General features: G+C 55.2%; 2 protein-coding genes across 5 annotated transcripts in view; both read right to left on the minus strand.

The window, feature by feature from the left end:
* The window catches only part of LOC310882974 (uncharacterized protein), a 74,532-nt gene extending 65,202 nt beyond the window's left edge, over positions 1-9,330 (minus strand). Inside the window, exon 1 of the mRNA XM_083802530.1 lies at positions 1,591-9,330. The gene's annotated coding sequence lies outside the window, so the exon portion shown is untranslated. The remainder of the gene's footprint in view (positions 1-1,590) is intronic.
* Positions 9,331-9,483: 153 nt separating this feature from the next.
* Positions 9,484-22,310, minus strand: part of AJAP1 (adherens junctions associated protein 1) — a 71,727-nt gene continuing 58,900 nt past the window's right edge. For 3 of the 4 annotated variants that reach the window (XM_083802525.1, XM_083802527.1, XM_083802524.1), the window contains exons 4-6: positions 21,195-21,437; positions 19,711-19,841; positions 9,484-14,911 (exon numbers count right to left, since the gene is read on the minus strand). In XM_083802525.1, the coding sequence (XP_083658651.1) occupies positions 19,769-19,841; positions 21,195-21,437 (316 nt within the window). In that variant the 3' untranslated portion in view covers positions 9,484-14,911; positions 19,711-19,768. The remainder of the gene's footprint in view (positions 14,912-19,710; positions 19,842-21,194; positions 21,438-22,310) is intronic. The other variant, XM_083802526.1, reaches the window with a different exon arrangement.

Here is a 22,310-nt window from a genome sequence, read left to right on the forward strand (position 1 = left end):
ATGGGCCAGGGAACAGCTACAAGGAGCCGGAGGAGGAAAGAGCAGCAAACACCTGCCGGCCGGACAGACGGACAGACAGGGCCTGGCTGCTGGCAGGGCGCTTGCTGTGAACCCAGACAGGGCTGGCAGCAGACTTGCAGTGCCTGCCGTGCTCCTGCACGTCGCAGTAACACCCCTACGTGATGAGCCATGTACACGCGAAGTGTGGGCATCCATCACTTTTATTCCTCTTGCACAGTCCTGAGACGCCTCTCGCACTGCCATAAGCTACCACAGCACAGAGCTGCGATTTCAAATGCAAATAATAGCCTATGCTGTTACACTCCTTTACAAAAGATATTATTTTAATGGTTCCCTCCTTGAATCCCTTTTCCCCAGCGGACCAAAGCACTCCAGGCAGACGCGTTATTGCCACGGAAAGCAGAGCAACACCCACCGCTGCTCCAACTCTGCAGGCTGGCTGCACCCTCAGAGCCCAGCCAGATCTCACCTGACTGTGGTCACCACTGGATTAGCCTTCATTTAATGTCTCCAGGGGGTGACAAGGCTCAGCCAGCACCTTGTGAACCAAGGAGCCCCCAAACCTGCCTGCACGTCCCCAAGCAAAGCCAAATCCATGCAGCCCGCGCACAGCACCACAGCCTCCTCCCTGGGCTCAGCTGCAGTGCGGCCTCTCTATGGGGAGCATCTCAGTTCTCCTAAACAAACGGACAGGAAGACCATTGTCATCTCAAATGCCCTGCTCTTTTCAGTGGTTTTCGAACTTTTTATTCATCTGTAAAATTTCTAATTAACTGAGGTAACTAACCAATGTTGCATGAACTCACACTGAGAATATTACAGTCAAATACATAATTAAAAATTTCTGCTGCGCTGGTTCCTTCCATCAGTTACATAAGTTACCGCACATACTGCAAATGCCACAGCCAGAAACCCCATTTCGATGATTTCCGTTCCGGTAAGCGCTCCGGCCGCGAGGCGAGGCAGCAGCAGTGCTCTGCCCCGCGGTCGCTGCTCCCCCACCGGTAGCAGGGGACAAACTGGGGACGGAGGGACCCTGAGGGGGGGGGGACCCCTGTCCCGAGACCCCCGCCAGCCCTGGCGCAGCCCCCGGTTCCCCCAGCAGCTCTCCCTCCGCAGGTGCTGTTGGAGGAGCCGTGCAGGGCGGCCTGGCTCCGCTGGCAGGAGGGGCTGCAGCCGGAGGGGTGCTGCGCTTACCTGGAGGGGGGCACACACTGGGCTCTCCCCTCCTTGCAATTAGCTCTGGGATTATCCTGCACGCAGCTAACAGCTGCTGGAGATCCCCGCGAGCACTGGGCAGCACACAGGCCAGCAGCCCACACCGTGCATGTCTCCCCCCGGCTGCACCGAGCCCCCAGCAGCAGCTCAGGACCCCCGGCGAGCTGAAGCCCCGGGGGGCACCGTGCGCCCCCCGTGCAGGGAGCCGGGGCCGGGGGGCTGAAAGCCCAGCCAGGCGGTGCTGTGCTGCGTGGTGCTGTGCTGTGCTGCGTGGTGCTGTGCTGTGTGGTGCTGTGCCCTGCTCTGCTTTGCCCTGCTCTCACAGCAGGCGCCCCCCCGGCCGGCACGTACCTGCTGCAGGCGGGGCTCCGGAGGACGAGCGGCTCCCCGGGGCCCGGCGGGGCTGAGCGGGGCAGCCCCTGCCCTCGGCCGGCCCCCGAAGCCTCCCCCCAGCCCCGCTGCGAACCAGGCGGGCCCGGCCCAGCCTCCTGATGCTCCCCACCCGGGTGGGGACGGGGGGCAGCCGGGGGCCGGGGGGGGCCGGGGGCAGCTGGTCCTGAGCCCTGCGAGCGCTGCACGGACCCTTGGGGCTGCGGGGAGCTGCTGCTCCGGCCGACGCGCCCAGCTGTAATTGCGTTTGGCTGCTAAAGCGGCGCGGTTTTCTTTGCGGGGATCTTCTTGCCTCACAGAGCAAAGGGTGCTTCGGGTCCCGCTGGCCGTGGAAAAGCCCTGCTTGCTAGCGAGCGTGGCCGCTGCGCTCCCTGCCCAGCCCCACCGCTGCTTCCACGCCGCCACACTTGGCTGCTCCCTGCAGTTCACGTGTGCGCCTCGCCCGGCTTCTGCTGCACCGTGTGCGTTACGTTCACGCTTTCGCTTTGCTTCCCACAGGCCCAGGAACGGGTCTGCGGGAGGGTTTCCGTGTTAACATCCACGCTCCACGGTGCACTTGCATGTTACGTGAGAGCACTGGTGGCGGTGCGGGGTCCCTCGGCTGCAGGAGGGATTTATTACGCGTGCACTTCGCAGCCATGCAGCGCGTACAGACACAGATCCTACAGCCGTGGGGTACCTGTGGGGCAGTGCCCCCGCTCCCGGTGGCGATGCACTTTAAAACACTGTCCGAGCCCTCAAGCAGTGCGTCTGAGCATCTGCGCGAAGTGTTGGTGCCGTGCGTTGGTGCCGTGACCACTGGAACTGGAACACCCCCTGCCCGGGGCGGCCGCACCTCCAGGATTAAGCGCTGGTGGGAGAGAGCTGGCTGCCAGCCCTTCCTGGCAGCACGCGCGAGGGGGGGACGGGTGCTTCTGACTCCACTCGAAATCCTCTTTAGATCAAAAGGCATTTGACTCTGACTAATTTCAAAGCACCTTCTCGCATCCCCAGCCCAATCTCTCGGCTTCCTGGCAGAGCACTAATCCCCGCTGCTGCCGGAGGGTGCTGATCGCAGGCTGGCACGTCCCTGCCACCGTCCCTGTCCCCATCCCCAGCTGCAGCTGCACTTCAAGGGCCCCTGCTCGTGCTGCTTGGCAGAGCCCTGAGCAAGAGGGCACAGAGCAGAGAGAGCTTTGGGCACCCAGAGCAGCTCCTGCCGCTTGAAACGGGCTGTGGAAATCTCCCCCCTCAGCTCTTGCTGCTGCTTCATCCCAGCTTCTCCCATCCCTTCCTGGTGTCAGGGCTTTGTAGGATGCATCCATGGAACCACAGCCCTGGGGCGCCGTGCCCGTCACACCGCTGCGTCGGGCACTTTGCTCACGGGGAGCCTGGATGCAGGCACAGCCTCACAGGGGAGCGTTTTACAGCTCTTCACAACAAATTATTTGAGGGTACTTTAAACTCTAGTGCTATTACCCATTATCTGTGCCTAATTTTCCGTTCCATCCCCTAACATTTCAATTTCCCCCTTCACTGATCTCCCGCTTTAATAGTTCTTCCAAACTTTGTTTAAGTTGAGAAGTACCCATTTGGTGCTGTTCCTGCTGCCTCTCCTTCCGTTCTCCACCCCCTTTCCCCCATCTCACATTTTCTGCTTGCAGACAGTCTCTTTTTCCTTGTTTCCCTGGGAATTTCCCCGCTGGCCCTGCTGCTGCCGGCCCTGCTGCGTGTCCCCGCTCGGCCCCCTCGCGGGGAGCCCCAGCTGGACTCTGGGAATGGATGTCTCGGACCTTGAGATCCCCTGTTTCTTTTCTCTTCCTCATTTTGTAGTCCTGAAACCTAGCCCAAGTTAACAATGCGCTTTTCTGTCCCCAGAGTGCCTTGAGTACTGTGCTTGGACAGAAAACTGTTCAAAATCAATTCAGAGGGTTAAAATGTGGTCCAGTGGTCTCCAGAAAGCAGCGCATCTTTTTGGCCTTTTGTCCTGCCGCTTTGTTTCCTCATTAAATGTGCTGAAGACTTTTGGTTTGCTGCCACTGGTGAGTCTGTGCTGTCTGGTTGCTTCCCAGGACCCCAGAGAAAGGATGTTCCCGAGCTCCGGCGCTTGCTGCTCTGCGGGATCGAGCTGTCACCGGGCTTTGATTCCTTCCAGCAGTGTCTCACCAGGACTCGGCTCGCTCCAAAGGGCTCTCTCACGGCTCGCCAGTTTTCCCTGGCACAGTCGCCCCAGAGGCACCTCGCTGCATCCAGCACGGCGCAGGGAAGGACGGAGCTTGTGCTGCCGGGGAGGTGCCCAGCGCTCGTCCCTCACAGCACAGCCGGCTCCTTCTCCCCAGTCCGCGAGGGGAAAAAGAGCTCTGCAGCAGGCTCAGGAGGTGATTTCCTGCGCCCCTGCTGCTTCGTCCCCGATACCCTGCTGGTTCACACCAGAGAATTTGGGTGGTCACTGCCCTGCCCTCCGCTCTGTTCGAGGAGAGGTGGCATCGAGAGTTTGGGGAATCAATTATTTGACACCAGACAGTGTTAAAACCTGCCAGCCTTGAGAGTAAAGGTGTTATTTGTGTTTTAAACGTTAGCTGTGGCTCTCGTTTTCCAGCCACTCACTTCACCTGACATGCACAAGAAGTTGGTGGGAAATGGGAGCACAGCTGAGCACGCACGAGCCCAAGGAGTCAGCTCCTGCCCCTGTGCTGTGTGGTGCATGGCTGCAGAAAAACCCCAGTGTCTCTGCCCAGGAGGGTCAGATTTTGAGAAACTGATTATTTATATATACAGAAAAGAGATAAGGTTCACTGTCTTGTGTGGATTTTTATATATTTTTTAATATCTTTAAGAAGTACAGGAAAGCCACGTCTCGGTTTGCTGATAAACCATAAAATAAAATGGGTTTCCCGTGAGTGCACTCGCTGTGCAGCCGGTGGGATGGGCAGGGCTCTTGGTGGTCAGGGGGCAAGCACCGGGGGATTCCCACCCTGTGTCCGCAGGGACGGGTGCTGCGTGGGTCCCTCTGGTAGGCAGCAGCATGCGCATCGATACTCACCGACAGAGCCAAGCCGGAGGAAAGCCAACAGTGGCTCACCAGCATCATCCATTCCCGGCCAGATTTGCCTCCTGCCTTTCCAAACCCCAGGAGAAAACAGAGCAGAAATCACAGCGTGAAGGGAGGAGAGGCTTGCTGCGGACTGCAGGATGGTTCCCACCTGACCGGCTCATGGGTTGATTGAAAGCAAATTGGTCAACGTGGGGCTTTTCTTTATCAGGGACTGTGATCGTGGCTAATTGCGTCAATGTACAGGTTTATGGGCTGTTACACGAATATTGCTCTTCTCATGGCTTCACAAAACCATTTAATAAACGGGTCTGGCCGCGATCCACTGGTATGTTTATAGCTGTTGGTCTGGACGTCAGCACGGAGTCCGAAGCAAGAGGAAGGAAAATACAAATGAGATATAGATAGGGAAAAAAAAATAAATGTCAAGCTGTGCGTTTTATAGGCTGAGGGCAAAACGCTGGCCAGCCTTTTAAACTCTGAGAAGCAGGGGGAGATGTGCCGGGGGTTGGAGGTGCTTGTCTGCAGAGACCCCTGAGCTGGGAGGCGATGGGGGGGGTCAGGAGAGGCGGCTCAGAGAGAGGCACTGAGCTGTCAGCGAGTGGCTCTCACTTTTAAGGTAAAAGCAGGATGAGAGTTGGCCCCTGTTGCTGTCATGGACAGAGCAGTCCTTGGGGCTAACACAGAATTTTTCCGTGGCTGAACTAACGTCGTTTCTCTATTGCCTGTCTCAGGGAACTACAGCCCCGAGGCCATACGTGGGCCATACCCCGCAGTGTTCCCCGCTGGAAACACCGCAGTGCTCCCCAGGCAGTGACACCGAGCGAGGTGTTTCTGCCCACCCACAGCCGAAGGACAGAGCGGCTCTCTGGCAGAGGAATCAGCTGCTCTCTGATCCAATCCGACAGGATTCAATTGCTGCAGGAGGAGAGTGGTCAGCCGTGCCTCAGCCCTTGGACAGGTCAATAAACGCTGCACCCGAGGGGGCACCTCTCACCCGCACCCCTGGGGTGCCCTGACATCCCCCCCAGACCCCTGCCATCCCATCTCCCTGCCAGTCCTCCACCCCGCCCTGTGTCAGCCCACATCCCCTCCTCTTCAAAATCTGCACGGGAAGGATGATTATAACCCCAAAGGAACTCGGGCAGCGTTTGGGTCTGACAAGGAACTCAGATAAATGTGAGTTCTCAGTTAATATCTTGCTTGCAGTGTGAACAGAGCTACAGGAACAGTGAGGATTTCATTCGGGTAAGTTTATTAAAAATATATAGACGTGTCACTCCTGGCAGAAGTGAGCAGGTCCGAGAGTCCCAGGGATCAAATCACATCAGCGTCAATAAACCCCAAGATTAGCTCTAACACCAGCCTGGCATTTGAATCCTGCTAATCACATCAGCTTGGGCTTCCCAAGTCTTCGTCTTAATAACCCCGGCTGGGCACGAGCCCCGTCTTCAGACAGGAGCTGCAGCCCGCTCTTCCTCCCCCTTCCCACCGCCCCTCCTCCCCTCCCCGTTTCCCTCTGGGTGAGCAGTTGGGTTTTTGGAGGGACCCCCTCATCGACCTTCCCGTCCCGAAATCCGTGGCTGCCGGCACCTTCTGTGCCCTTCTCCACTGCTGTGCCTTCGGGCTCTTCCTTTTCAACGCATTTCTGCCATAATTCAGCTCTCTGCTGAGAGGCTTTGCTGCTCCAAACCGCTTATTACCACAAATTGCCTCGCAGTAATAAAACACTCTCCCCACGCTCGTTATGTTTTGGGCGTGCCCGGACGTCTCCGAACGCGAGACCCGCAGCCAGAGCCGCAGCGACCTGGGCACCGTGCACATGAGCCCCCTCGGCCCCCGCAGCGGGGCTGGGATGGATTTTGGCTAAGCCTGGTGCGGGCTCGCCAGCCCACGCCGCAGCTGCCGACGGCCCAGGGCATTGCATGGTGCTGGGAGGAGTGGGGGACACTCAGAGCCACCCCACCTGGGCAGGACACCCCTGTGGCACCCTGCTGCCTGCCCACGGACACCCAGGGACACCCAGGGACACCCACGCACATCCCACCCCTCTCCCCGTCCCCTCTGCTCAAGGCCGTGTCCCTGATCCCCAGCGATGCCGTGCCCCCAGGGAGCTAATGGCACTTAAAAGCGGTGTGAAACATGGAGATCTTGGCTGTGAGACCCATCAGCTCGCATGATGTACTTAAACTTTTAATAAGAAATAGCACTCAATATAGCACATTTCCAGCATTTATTGAACTGAAGTGCCTTCTACTGCTTCAGTGCTGAGCCCTGAAGCCTGTCCTGGATGATTTAAGAATGATCCATCTGGAAAATGATGCAGACAATTTGTTACATCCAGCCAGAGAGCCATAGAAACCACAATAACAAGCTTAAATGATTTCAGCCTTGCTAAATCACCCAGCCCCAGCCAATCTCCCTCAGAGCCACCGCGAGCGCACCGCAGAGGGGTCACCGCCACCGCTCACAGCTCCTCTTCCCCGGGCTGATGCTCCTCTTGCAGCCCAGCCTGGAGCCAGGAGCCCAGCTCCGCCGCACGTCTTGCAGGGCACAGGGACTGGGGACCCCTCTCCACTTTCGCCCTTCTCCCTCTCCTCCCTGCTACCAAAACAAAACAAAACTAAAAAATAAATAAATCTCTATTTGCTACTAAGAAACTGCAACCAGATTTTGAAAAGTTGCTCGGTCGGCTCCTCTTTCTGAAGGCAGCATTGTTGCATGTTGATAGTTACTACCTAGCCCTGGGTAAATCAGGGATCCATTTTTCAAAATAGCATGTTGATTGATGCTTAAAATATCTCCAGTAATTACTTCGCCCCGGTATAATTATAATAATTAAACTTGGATAATGCTTAGTCCTACTTTTTAACAGAACTGTGCGCTGCGACATCAGCGCGCTTGTGTTTTGTTTTCAGTCTCATTTTGCAATCTCACCCTGCTGCCGGGCTGAGTCAGCCCGCAGCGGTGGGCGCCGCTCCGCAGGGGGCACCACCCAGCGGCCCCCAGCCCCGGAGCTCAGCACGGGAGCAGGATGCGTGCCCTTCGGCTGTCATGCAGAAAGCCAAGCCCCACTGCAGTGCTCCATCATGGGGCATGAGCACGAAGCACAAAAAGTCCCCAAATAACAGCCCAGCGCCGTGCCGGCCGCTTGCTCCTGCAGCCGTATGGGCTGCCCGTGGCCATCGGAGGCTGCAGCCTGTGCGAGCGACGCACAAATGTATGGCAGCGGCTGCTCCAGCCTTTCAGCTCCTCCTTGGGCTCCAGCATCTCCCGGCTCCCGGGCTGCACAGCTCAGCACAATATTTCTCCTTTGTTCTCTCACAGCAGCGACGCTTGCAACAATTCAAGCTGGTGAGTACTTTTCCGGCTGTGATGAATAGCAGGGAAAGGAACGAGATCCCGACACTGTATTTCATTCCCTGAAATCCCACTTGTATCTGGAAACGAACCGAGCGCTCTGGCTGATCTATGCAGCATCAGGGCCATTCGCATTCTGTTAGCTCGTACACATCGTCACGGTGATTTAAGATGGCAATTTGGCCCTAAAAAGAAGAGCATCTCGCTTTGTCCCTCCCTATTTTCCTATATATTTTCCCATAGAAGAGAGCTTTTGGGAAGAATTTCGGCAGACTGGGGACAGAAGCATCCCTGGCCCTCGCTGCCGCATGCCATTAGGCTGCTCGTTTGACGCAGAAGCCAGGAAGCTCCGCAGCACTGCAGGAAGGGCTTTGCCACCGCCTGGAACTGCAACCAGCAGTCAGCTGTGCCGAGCCGTCCCTCTGCCTCCTCGGTTTATCCCCGCTCCAAAGACACAGGCTGAACGGAGGCTTCTGCCCCTTTCTAGGTCAGATGGCGCTGGAAGACGCTGTCCTCCTGTCCCTCGGCGCCTGGGGAGGGGGGGCGATGCCGGCAGGAGCGTAGCAGGGCCACCAAAGCTGTCCCGGTGCCTGCGAGCTCCGAAGGGCCCCTCCGTGCAGCTCCCCATCCACAGGCACACTGCGTCCCGCCGCCGTCTGTCCCGCCGGGCTCCTGTCTGTCTGTCTGTCTGTCGTGCCATCAGAGCGCAGCTGCGCGGCCGCGGGGCTGGCCCAGCCTGCAAGCTCGACAGCCCGAGTGTGAATTATCGCCGTCCCTATCAGCCGGGATTTGCATACAATAAATATCATTTTAATACGCATCTGCTGGCGGCAAAAATCTATCTTTATGTAAAACGTGTATCTAGGTTAAGCTATTCCATAATGCCTGCTTACCTTATTGCATAGCTGTTTATTTAAAACATCATTAGTGATGTTTAATTAACTCGCTAACTGTCCTATTAAAGTTAAATGGCTTCCCTCTTTCCAGCACTTTATCCCTTTCCCACTGCGGCTCTGTGGACCTCCAGTGTCCAACTGGTGCCAGCGGCTCCCGCCGGCAGGGTCACTTCTGCAGGACACACGTGTCCCCATGAACCCAAGGACCCCGCGTGGTTCTGCCTCTGCTACGGGGTCTCAGGCCGGTGCTGAGCTGCTGGGGACCCCGAGGCGCTCTTGGTGCCTCTCCAGAACATGGGGCACGGCCGTACCGACGGTGTGCGGACGGGCAGGGTCCGGGGTGGGCAATCTGCTGTCAGCCTCCCCAAAAAGGCCACTTGTGCGGCAGGGTGGGAACAGCAGGTATGCGGCAGAGGTACACAGCAGCACGAAGCGGTGCCCGTGCAGGATGCAGCCCCGCTGCCGGCCCTGTCTGCGCTGTCCGCAGGGGCAGCCCCGGCCCCCAGAGGCCCCTGTCCCCCCCGGGGCGCAGGGAGCGCGGAGGAACCGAGTCACGAGCCCGCCGCGCTGTTCTCATATCAGTTTTAATAGCAACATCAGAGTACTAAATATACACAGGGAAATCGGTATAGGGTCGCATTTACAGTGCTTCCAAATACACAGCTTCGAAGTACAGAGACAAATTAAAAAAAACACTCCGGAGTAAAATAGTTCACCCGTGTGGAACCGCAGCCAGCCGGCACCCCAGCCCCGCGCCCTGCCCGGGCTCACGAACGGAGGAGCAGCGCCACGAGGGTCGGGCCGGGCCGCCTGGACCACGGGAGGCTCCCACGGGAGGCTCCCACGGGAGGCGTCTGTCCGGGCAGCATCCGCGCCGCGGCCGTGTGCGCCAGGACGGGGCCCCGGGGACGTGCCGCCGCACGCAGGCGCGCGGGGCCGGTGTCTCGCCTCGCAGAATTTTCCCAGAAAAAAATAAAGAAGTACTCGGTGATGTAAAACCGGTTACAAAGTAAAAGCTGTCTCATGTTAGAAAATGTTTTTTTTGGCAAAATAAAAATAAACTGTAAACTTCGCTGTACATGTCCTATCAAACAAAAAAATAAACCCCTCCGAACCTAAAATAGAAGAATCTGGGTCAGGAATCTGTGCCCTTAGTGTACATTTTTGTGCAACGTATACTTTTTCTCAAAGTAAATATTATCTCCACTCATGACACTGTTAAAAATGTACCTACAAATGCTGAGAATAATCCTTAAAAATGCGTGACAAGCATTATATGAGATCTGGAGACCGAACCGGACCCACGGACGTCTGAAATGATGAGGGATTTCTTGCTGGTTTTGAAAAATCACTTACAGATTTTATAGCTGGTTGAACGAAAATTCCAACCACATTCATCCTGAAATGGGTGGGCTGAGTTATTATATATATATTTTTATTCTATTTTATTTTTTTTACAAAATATATAATATGTGTAGAATATCTACTATTTAACTACCATTTTAGCTGAATTACCGTCCTTTGTAACAAGCTGCCAACGGAGAAGAGGTAACCTGAAATCCGTCTTTGCAACGCTCTTTTTCATTGTTAAGCCTGTTTCTGCCGTCACTGTTCTACATTTCTGCCCACGCTGGAAACAAATTCGAGTCGCGAGAACCCTGCAGGAGTGCTTCTTCCGAACGGCTTTCCAATTACATCCGTGATAGGTTGCCCATTTCTCTAGCTGGGAAGACAGAACGAAGGTAAACGCTCGGGTTCGGAGAGATGGGCAGCTACCCGGGGACGTGCACAAACCAGGGCTTGTTCTCCCCTCTCCTGCTCGCTGCGACCCTCGCCCCCCATCTCTGGTGCCCCCGGCCTGCCGCCCCCCAACGTGCTGCCCCCCAACGCCTGCCGGGGGTGCCCCCACCTCCAAATTGACAGGACCGGTGGTTGTCCCCGCGGCCTGCCTGCTGCCAGGGCACGGGGGGGCTCCGCCAGGGGCTGCCCGCCCTGCGCAGAGGCCAGCAGGCGTTCCCGGCCCTTCGGAGGGCACGCGGGGAAGGGGCTTGTTCCCATTCCCCCTGACGGGGCAGAGCCGCAGCAAACCACAAGTACACCACTACACGGCTGGGGGGGGTTACAGCCTTTCGGCAGCTGTGATCCGTTTCTCGATAACTGCTAAGGGACTAAGAAACCCATAAAGCGAACCGAAAAGAAAAGAGGCTAGCTGGAAGCTTATGGCAGAGCAAGTACCCAAACTCTTTTTCCAAGCTGCCGGACCTTGGACCAGCAAGTGGCCGCACCGAGCGCGATCCGACCCGCGAGGGCGAAGCACAACGCGCCCAGCACGGCGCTGCAGCGGGTGCCACCGCCCCTGGGACCCCAGGGATGTCGCAGGGGAGCGGCGCCGGCCCCAGCACTCAGAGAGCCCCAGCACAGAGGATGCAGAACACCGCGCCGCGTTCAAGGGTGGAACATCTCCTGCTGCCGATGCAGTGCTGCTTGGCTGGAAAACTGGCTCAGCTGCTGAATGACAACAGAAAAATCCTTTCTCAAGGCCTAATTCTCCAAATGCGCACGAGTCCTTCTCGTCCTAGCACAGGAGCCAGACCCCGCTGCTCAGGCAAGCAGTTCCAGCAAATCCCGAGTACCTGGCGGCACGAGCATCTGCAAAACCTCCCCTGTTATTGCTGAGTAAGCTTTGGGCTGGCGCAAGTCAATGAAACCTGGAGCAATTACCGCCAGCTCAGGACGAAGCGTTTTGTGCTGAAAGGGCAGCGGCTGAAGGAGTCCGTTCGGCGCGACAACCTGTTGCTGCAACAGCCGAAAGACCTCGGGGCAAGACGAGGTGGCCGCGACGTGGCAAAGCTAACGGGGAGAACGCGCCTGCAAGTACCACGCCTGCCTGCTTTTTCCCTCATCTAAAAGATCTGCTCAACAGGTCAATTCCACGGAAATACAGCTCAGTGTTTTCATTTCAGGATTGTTTTTTTTTTTTTTTTTGGCTTTCATCAGTAGCAGGGGATGAAATAAACACGGTTCATTTCTATTTACTACAAAAAACATTGGGGTGCTAGAGTCCTGCCTTGTAAATCACCACCCTTGCAGCTCTGGTCCTTCCTTCTTTCCTTCCTTCCTTTCTTACTGGCAGTTGTTCCTTTTATTGGTGTGCTTGGCATGCATAGGGATGTGAGGATTTCTCTGATAAAGTGCAAGTGCTGTTGGTCCTTATAAATAAGGGAAGATTGTGCATCTACTTTTGTCTCCTGGTTCACCGCCGAGCAGCCTCTGGGTGGCCAGAACGTGTCCTTCTGCAACTGTGTGGAAGGCTCACGCAAGTCCTGCTGTGGGAAACCTGCCCGAGCCATCTGAGGTTGGAGTTATTTGCCTTCTCTCTCTCCCTGACACACAGACACGCGCACAGACACACAGACACACGCGTCCCCCCCCTGCCCCGGGGCTCCCCCATGGGGACCAGCTCGGGGGGGCCCCGCTCCCTGTCCCTGCCACCCCGCGGCTCCGCCTGGCCGAGCTGCTTCAGACGGCGGCTTCTCTAAATGCAGAAACACATAACGATGCTTCAAAACGGCCGGGAACGAGGGAGTCGAGATATATTTCATGATGTCAAATCGCTATCAAGATTACACTGGAATACCCACAAGAACTACGCGGTGCAGCCGGCAGATACAAATAAATAGAAAGATCAATGGGTAAAGCACAACACGCAACTGCAGAGCTGGAGCGGACTGATGCCGGAGAAGTGAGACAAAGAAGGAAAATTCAAGCACTGTGATAGCAGGGAGAATTTGCACGGGCTGCACCGTTTACATCAGTAAAACACGAAAGCCCCAGTGCAGGCTGCGGGGAAGGAGCGATGCCGAAACCTCGCTGCCCCCCCCCCGAGGGGCTGCCCCACTCCCGCGGCGCTGGGGGTCCCTCAGTGGGGCTGGGGACGGGAGGTTTGCTCTGGCAGACCCAGGGGAGCTGCCCTGCGCCTGCTGCACCCCAAGGCCGGCAGGACCTGGCCCAGCAGCGGTACCCAGCCCCGGGGTGCGGATCTCCGTGGCCGCCCATGCCCGCCTTGCCCAGCACTCACGCGGCACCGCTGCCGCAGAAGGAACGGGCTTGGCCACAGCACCAGGTCCACCCAGACAGGATGGAAACCCCGCGCCCGGCGTCTGGCTGCTCCCGCCCCCCATGGCCACCAGAAGTCGAGGCGGGAGCCTCTGCACCGCGGCAGGGCGGGCTCGAGATGCTCCTCCAGGTTCATCAAAGCCACAGGGAATACTGCCAGCACCTTCAGAGACGTTTGGTTCAAATCCACGTGTCTGGCAAGGAAGACTTCTTCCCGGGACAGCTTCCAAAAACGAGGGGAAAACAATCCGGACTATATAACCCCATCAGAAAAGGACAGAAAACGGTACAGAAACAAGAGACTATGCGCAATACCAGAAGTTCCTACTTCCTTTTTTTTTTTGAACTGCACGCTTACAATAAAGAAATGGAGCTGGATAATTAGCGGATGAGTAGGGATGCGTATCCGGATAATTCTAAAAAACTGCTAATATTTAGGAAGGGCGGTTTACAAAAAGAACTGGAGGACTTTGGTCTGAACTCTTCTGTCCTTTCCACTCACGTAACTCCGAAGCAGCACAAGGGGAAACCATCTCAGGGCCGGCCACAAGCAGACGGCTGCACCCGCACGGACAGACCCAAGCAGCAGGGCCGGTGCACGGCTTGAGCCAGCCCAGCAGGAACGGGTTTCTACCGCCGCAGCCTGAATCTGAGCCACAAAACCCAGCTCCCCTGGCAGAACGTCGCCCTCGCATCGTCTTCCCCTGGGAACCTCACTGGGGATGCTCGCACTTGTCCCCTGCACAAAATGTGCAGTTCCCTTTGGATGCTCTCAGTGACCTCCTGCCCCTGCAGACCCCGAGAGCAAAGGACGGGCTCCCCAGCCTCACTGGCCTCCCTCCCAACAACAGGGATTTTTTTATGTCACGTTCAATTCACAAGTCATTCTCCAGAAAACAAATGACCTGTCCGACCCCTGCAACCCGTCTCCTGGGGACGTGTGCCAGCAGAGGTGGCAGACTGGACGGAGCACAGCACAACGGCACGGGACAGCCGTGTGCCCTCCTGCTCCTCCCGGCCGGTCCCCGGGGGGGGGACACACAGCACGAGCTGTCCCCAGTGCTCACAGCCAGCCCCGGCCCCCGCCACGCACCCACTGCCACCACGGCCCGTCACCCGCCCGCTGCTGGAAATGTGATCCCGAAACAAAAAAGAAAAACTCTATATATATGTATACATACATATATATGTTTATACATACACACACACATATATATATGTATATGTCTATCCATATATACACATATAGGTTTGAAAGGCAAGCTGCCAAAGTAGAAAACATCGGTTTAACTAGGTCATACTATGCATGTTAAAGAAATCAGACTTTTAGCCCATGACATTTTCTTTAAAAATGAGTATTTAAGATCTTCAAAAATTGCTACCGTACAAAAAGTGTTTGTGTGTGTATATATATTTTCTCTGTGTATATATCATATGTATGTATGTATATGGACCAGAATTAATGACCCCATCAGAAGAGACGCCCCACCCCTGTCCTCTATAGCATTTCTGTGTGTTACTGACTTAGCTTCTGCTTCTCGCGAAGTCTTTTGCATCAGTACATGGCACATAATGGTATTATTGGCACAGGTTCAGAATCGTAGTCCGTATCCCAAGCTCCAGACGCTCAGTCCTGTTCCTTTCAGTTCTTCTCGGTTTCCTCTTCCTTCACGGGATTCTTCGCTCGCACGTTTTCTACTCTTCTCCAAAAAACGCGCTCTTTGAAAAATGCAGTTACCTATAGGCGTGTTCATTTTTATAAAAATATATTTGGCCCATAGAACGCTGCTCTTTGAGTCTCCTACTGGTAAACAGAAATGGTAGGTACAGGTAACCCATTATTTTTTAATTTTTTTTTTACAGGTTCACCAATGGAATCCTGTTAAGGACGAAAAGAAAAATAAAGAATGAGTCAGAACAGGGAAGTTCATTGACTGGCATCAATTCTTTTACGCTGCAGGCGTGCCCGTTTTTACCTGCACCCAAACCATCGCTACCAAGCACGAGCCCCCCCACCCGGCGGTGTCCACCCTCACGCGATGGCCCGGGTGTCCCCTGGCAGGTGACAGTCCCTGGCCCCCCAGGCCCCCCCGGTTCCTGACGATCCTTTGGGACCAGCCCGCTCCTCCTGCCGCCCCGGGGCAGCCCCAGCTCATCACGAATCGCCTCTCATCAGTTCCGAGGGCAGCCTGCAGAATTAGGATGCGGCTTCCTACACGTGGGGGGTACAGAGGAAGCTTCTGGTGAACGGTAGGAGTGACTAAGAGGCTTAGGTGTGCCTTACTGCACACTTTTATCTCCTCAGTGTGTTTTCCAAAGCGTAATTTATTGCTGATAATTCTCAGATTCTGGAGCTTTTCATACTTGGGCTAAGAGCATCGAGTGCTCTGGCAGATGAGAAGGCGATGATGAGCACTAACAAGATTTTCTAAAGTTAAATGCCCTAAAGAAATCAATAGAGAATTGGTTAAGCATCAAAACCAGAAAGCCTATTGAAGTTCCTCTTAAGCTATTTATTTGCCATCTTCTGACAGATCTCTCCCTACGTAATCTTTAAACCTTTATCTGAAGACAATTACTCCCCATCATTAGTGTGGCCATTTGCTTTGTGTATGGGATTCTACGTATATCACTGCGTGCTGCATTACCGCTGAGCATGCCCGTGATTGCTATGTGTGAGCTTTATCTACAGCCCCGTGCACGCTGGAAGCGCTGCCCGTAGTGTGCTCCTGACATACAGGCACTAACCTGCACTGTGACCTCTGACTAGTCGGCAACGAGCATTCAGAAATGCAATATATTTTCTGTTCGAGGGTTTTTCTCCAATGCTATTTTTAAGCAAAATGCCTAGCGTACACCATCTCCAATACAAACACCGAACTAATTAGCTAGGCAGATTTTACAGAATCCTTAATCTCTTGTACCAGGGCTGTGCTGGGAATGCTGTTATTTCTCAGAAGACAAGCCTGGATTTTTTATGATGACTCATTATCTGTTAATGTTAATACAAACCATTTGCTGTTGTTAGGCAGAATGAGGACATCGCAGCAGCTGCTTGCCATGTTCAAAGCTCAGAATTACCATACAATACTGTAAATTTTGACTGTTTTGTGAAAAAGCTAGGGTCAGATCAATGTTATAATACCAGTAACATTTCAAAATCTCACAGGACCACTTCTCTAATACTGATTCTGAACATGTACGCGGTGTTGAATGAATACTATTTAATGCATGCATTGCAGGATGTAAAATTTATATTGTATTCAAAATAGCCTCTTTGTGCAAAGTAGGTCAGCGCTTGATCAACCTTACAGATTTTTGTATAATCTCATTCCATGGGGTTTTTCAGTCAAAGAGAGTGGGATTAAGGACAAGAATAATGCGAAATACCAAACTTGATTTCAGAAAGCCCAGGCCAGAGCAAAATCCAACCGAAGCAGCTCCGCTGCTGCGGTTCCCAGCCAAAGTCCAGAGCCCACGAGTGTCCCGGGACCCCACGGCTGGAGGGGGCTTGTGCAGCACCCCCTGGCAAAGGCCAGGGCTGAGCTCCTCAGCCACCTCTGCCACCCTTTTCCTTTGGGTCTGCAAAACCTTTGCCCCTGGATTCCAAGCGCCAGGAGTCACCCCGGGCTGCCCGCAGCCCCGAGAGGCTTCGGGGACAGCATCGGGCTGCGCCGTAGGGGCTGCTCCTGCCTCCGCATCTCCACGGGCACCCGGCCTGGTGAGGGCACAGGCATTTCTGCTGCTTCTGCCTCTACGTTCTTAACTCTTCACTCAGCTGCCTGGCACAAATGCTTTAATTGACCACTTTGCTGTTCTCAGAAAACAGCCTTGGGCCACACCACTGCTGCTGGGAACGGGCAAAGCCCCCCGCTTTAGCTGCGGAAACAGTTGATGCGCTGCCTTCTGCATAGGTGTGACATTCATCTACGAGCGAGTGCTCCGGAGGGGGTTGACGGCAGGCAGATGAAGTCTGCTGGAAAACTCCAGCAGCTGTTCACCGTGGGAGGAACTCTGCTCTTCAGAGGGCCACCGTGGTGGCAGGGTCCACTCCGGTGTCACGTAAGCCCTGAGAACAGCTCATATTGGCAGGGGATGAACTTGACCTAAGGAAATAAAATCAACATCTGCTTGCGATGTAACCAGACGTGTGCTGCCAGGTTTCCTTACAAAATCCCCGTGCTACCTGCAGCTCTCTGAGCTGGAGCCCATTGCACGGTGCCGCCCCTCGCAGCCTGACCCTGCAGAGACCAAGCGGGCACCTCGGCGGCACGGCGCTCAGTGCTGGGCGACTGCCGACGGAGTGTACCTGTAAAGTCTATGTTAAACTCAAACCAGCCTCCCGGTGCTCATCTATTTAAAATTTCTGTGTGTTCTCTCAGCTCCTGCCATCCTTGTCCCTGGCCACGTAATCTGTCTTGTGCCTCAAGCTCTGAATCTACACGTTTGGTAGTACTAATTTGCTTATTAGAGAGCTAAGAGCTGTGAAGTGCCATCAATTAATACTTGTAAAGTACTCTGAGCCTTTCCAAGGGAAGACGTTTCCAGCACCAAGGCTGGTGTGGTTTCTATACCCCATGGGCTGCATGGTGCCCTGCTCAGGGGCTGCCTCGTGGCCCTCCATCGCCTGCAAACACCGCAAGGAATGGGTGGGAAACAGAAAGCTGTGACCAACCTGCAGCCTTCCACCTCTGCCGAGGTGCATCCAGTTAAAATCAGTCACCTGCAGGCGGCTTTGCTGGCTTGCTTTGTAAAGCCAGCCAGGAAAACGTTCCCACCTCCAGAGGAGTGCAGCCTGAAGCAGCCGAGAGCTGCCAAGCACCTTTTCCAGCACCCTCCGCTCCAGGAACGAGAGCTGTTAAGGCGCCCCCAGCAATCCCTGCCCGTGGCAGTGCCCACCCGGTGTCAGTACAGCGAGACCACAACAGGGGACAACCTACACGCCGAGCTTCCTCACCACCAGCAGCTACGCCATCTGCTCTCAGATGTTACCTTACACAGTGACATGGGAAACAAGAAATCCTGGTCTATGACACGTCCCGGGCAGGAGGTGCACGCACACGCTGGGACATGGAGCTGTCCTGGTGCACCCACACATCTGCGTAGGGGTGTGCGCACAGGTGTGCACATGCAGAGAAGGGTTTTTGGACTAATTTCATTTTGTTAATTATAATTGAAACCAAACAGAACTTTATAAATAATTGGAGCATTATTACAGAGCTAATGATCCAGGTAAAATATGGATAGATTTTTCCAGAGCGCATCAATACGTGTTTCATGGATTCCATGAAAACAGGTCAATGAGAATTTCAAGGATTTAATAATGGGCCGGCTTTAGACTATTTAAAGAAACCTATTGAAATGAATGAGGACTCATTCTCTGGCACAGAATTACACAGGACCTTGAAAACCAGTGGTGGGGATTGCCTGGTTTGTACAGTGGGCAACATCAGAGCGAGTCGCTCTCCTTCAGGCACCAGAAGCTGTTGAGGACATTTAAGTGTGACTGGGTTGGGTTTTGTTTTGCTTTATTGTAAAGCGTTTTAAGGCAAGGGACAGACTTCACAATCTACAAAGCTTAGGGTGTAAAGGTATAGTAGGCTACTGCTGTTTGCTTTCTAAGTGTGTGTCTGCATGTAAGACAGTGCAGAACCTATCCCAAACGTGTCCTGCAGCCGATCCTTGCTCACCAACACAAGCTCTCAGGCCAGGTACCTTTACACTTTTTCTCCCCTAGACAGTGGCCACACAGAACCAGAGAAATAACAAGAGATCATTGATAGATGGGGAGTAAGAGCCCGTTTTAATTGAAGAGGAAAAGCTCTCTGGGCTCCCCCCAGAAGGCTCCCTCCATGCCCAGCCCCTGCCTGCTGCCCAGCCAGGTGCGCACCTCACCTGGGCTGCCCAGACACAGCCACGAGCACAGCAGAGACCATTAACTTTTTATTCCCTTTCATTCTAATCTAATTATATCTCTGTGTTCAGTAGCTGAGCGTAATGTTAAACAGGCTATTCCGAGTAAGCTCCAGCCGGAGAAGACTGGAAATTTCATTTACACGGAATATGTGATTCATTACAGCGGGGACTTGGGACACACCAGTTAATGTACCCGAGCGCGTGGCTCGAGCTGGCACGGCTGCCCCCCGGCCCCCATCCCATGGGGCACGGTTAAGCCTAATTGCTTTTCCCTCTGCCGCTGTCAGCGGCGCCACCTTCACCAGAACAAGGAGGTGAAAACAGCCCAAGCTAACTAAAAAAAAAAAAACAAAGCAAACAACAAAACAAAAAAAATCTGCTGGAGTGGTTTTTGCAGGTCAGATGAGCTTCAGTGCCCTGACGGGGCATGCACACAGGTTGTGCGACCCTTGAACAACACAGACTGCCCATCACGCAATGCCAGGTTAATTACAAATCAGGCCACCTCGCAGCACTGGAATTACCATCACTTGCTGGGAGCCACCGAGGGCACGGGGGCGGGCTGGCATCAACAGCTGAGGCTGACGTTGGAGCCTGACCCTTGGGGGGCAGGGGTCCCTCTCTCTGCAGCCCACATCCACCTCAGCTCCCGACTCCCAGCTTGGGGCCGTTTCCCCCAGGGGAAAGCCGTTCGGGACACAGCTTCCCAAGGGAGACCTTTACCGAAGGCACCGCGCGGGGGCTGCTCGGAGCGGTACCTACCAGGAAACAGCCACACGGCGTCTGCCCTGCCCCGGGAAGTAAAACAGGCTTCGGCCAGTCAGCAGGAGATTTCAAACCATTTCTCAGACACAAAGGCCACAGGAATAAGATGCCGATCAGAAGACGAGGGTCTGCAGCAAGCAGAAAAATGGGCTTGCGCGTGCTGGTGCGCAACACGAGCAAGCCGCGGAGGCCTGCTGCACAAATCAGCTTTTCAGAGGAAGAACAAACCTCTGGAGCAATGCTTTCAGGGGGCTTATTGGCCTTGGAAACCAGGGTGGTGCAAAGCAGAGGAAGAAGCAGAAAAGGATGGCCTGCAATGTCATGTTTTCCCCTGTGAACAAGCACCTTGTAGCGCAGCCAGCTGGCCTGGGGACATGCCACCCACCCAGGCCACAGCAGAGCCATCCCTGCGGGGGCAGCCCCAGTTCCCCCAGGTGGCAGCGATGCGTGTGCCACGTGCGGTGCCGTGCATCACCTCCATGGGGCTGCGGGGAGCGGCGCGCCCAGGCCAATAAAACCACCCAGAAAGCACCGCCTTGAGGCAGACGAGCAACGAACCCTCCCCAGCCAGCGCCCGGTGTCCCCAGCACCACGCAGATGGGGGGGAAGCAGAGCACCGTGACCCCACCACCCATTCACACATACACAGGTTCAACGAAATGGTTTGAAAATCAGGCACATTCTTTGCCTTCCAACATCAGAGGAGACACCGCCAATACGCAGAGGAGCAAACCCCACGTCCACGCAGACGATGGTCAGAAGGGCGCCTGGTAAGTTGCTGCCTTCCAGGCTTGTGTCCCTCGTGCAGCTGGACCCCGGCTGTGGGCAGCAACCCAGCCACAGCGCATGCAGGCTGTGGGGCCAAAGCACCGGTTGCTCATCTCCTCCTTGCAAGGCTCCCCCGGTTCTCTCTGGGTTTGCCAGCAGACACGCGGGCACCGCGCGGAGCAGCCAAGGGCACTGCTGCAGCGGAGCGAGCCCAGCCACAGGGAAGGGTCCCCCCGGTCCTCCCTCCTGCAGCAAGGGGCACGCAGAGCCACGGCTCGCCGGTCTCGCACCTCGCTGTCAGCTCCCATTATGCCCCCTTGTTAACGTATCATTATTTCGTGCCAGACAAATGGTTCATTTGGTTCTCGCAGCCTGCTCCTTCATTAATCACACCGCTCATTCACAACCGAGCAGCTCTTTAGGTGCCACTTAGAAGACAGCACAAATTCCGCGAGATGGATCTGAGGAACATTTACTTGCCGGAGGCGGAGGCAGGGAACTGAAAAACGTGCGGTGCTGAATACTGTCAGGGCTGGATGAGAGGTGCTCAGGGTGAGGGCAGCTGACACCACAAGGACAGGGCATGGCAGGAGACGCCTGCTTGTCCTCGTGCAGGGGAGCAGGAGCTGAGCAGGACCGGGGCAGCCTTCCCCACCCGAGCACAGGGACCCCAGTGCCGGAGGTGCACGGGAACACGACGGGCATCGCCTCACCTGTTTCCATTGTACGTCGCTTTGTAATCTCCGGGTGAGTGTAATGCCTCCTCCGTGTACACGGGCACCGGCGTCCTGACACACTCGTGGGAGCACTGCAGCGTTTCGTTGTAGGCTGTGAATATGTCCAGGCTGCTGGGCACGCGGGCGGGGGTGAAGTCGGTCAGGTTCTGGCAGCTCTCCTCCTGCTGATTGATTTTGCGTTGGTGGCTGTTGCGCCGCGTGGTCCCGCTCTGCGCGCAGCTGGGGCGGTGAAGGAGAGGAACAGAAACACGACACAAAACACGGCGCTGACGCTTGAAAGAAGAACTCGCGTTATCGACCATTAATTATACATCACTCAATACTGGATTACAATTCAGGCACTTTGGAAAGATCAGCCACAATCAAGCAGTCATTTTGCTTTATTTATTTATTTTTTTAACGATCAAATTTAAATTTTAAATATAAGGTTTTAACTACCAGAAGAATTACTTAGCAAGTCACACGTTTATATCTGCGGGAAATGAAAGCCTTATTTTAAACGAAAAAAAAAAAAAAAGCAGATGAGAACAATGAAGTTAAACCCCTTCTATTTGGGAGGCATCAAAAGGCTTTAATTATTGGGACAAATAACTCCAGAAACGCGTCTGACACCAGTGCTATTCTTCCCCACCAGGGCAGGGTGAGCACCCTGGGCACGGCTGGTGGCCCAACGGCTAGCAGGGGCCAAAAGCCCGGGGGAGAGCAGGTGGAACTGCTCACACATGAGGGGTTCCTGGCACATTTGCTGCAGGAGCAGCAGCACCCAAAGCACGTGCCCTGCACACAGCCGGCACCCACCCGCCCTGCCCAAGGGGGGCACGCAGCACCCAGCGGGAGGCGCAGACGGTGTCCCACTTGGTGCCGGTGACTGAGCGGGCGATCTGGGTCAGCCCTGCCAGCCAGCCCCTGAAGCAGCTCGCAGCGTGCTGCTCCCAGCCCTCGCTGCTCTGCCTCTCGCACACGGGGAGCCCGACCTGCACGAGGGAGCCAAGCTCGCGCCGGGAAATGCCAGAGCTGAGCTCATGGGGTGCCGGTTTGCTGCCAGTGCCACAGCTCCCTGCGGGCTGAGCTTGCCTGCATGCATTCCCCAGC

The sequence above is a fragment of the Anser anser genome (assembly GCF_964211835.1).
Source record: "Anser anser genome assembly, chromosome: 17".
Taxonomy (NCBI): domain Eukaryota; kingdom Metazoa; phylum Chordata; class Aves; order Anseriformes; family Anatidae; genus Anser; species Anser anser.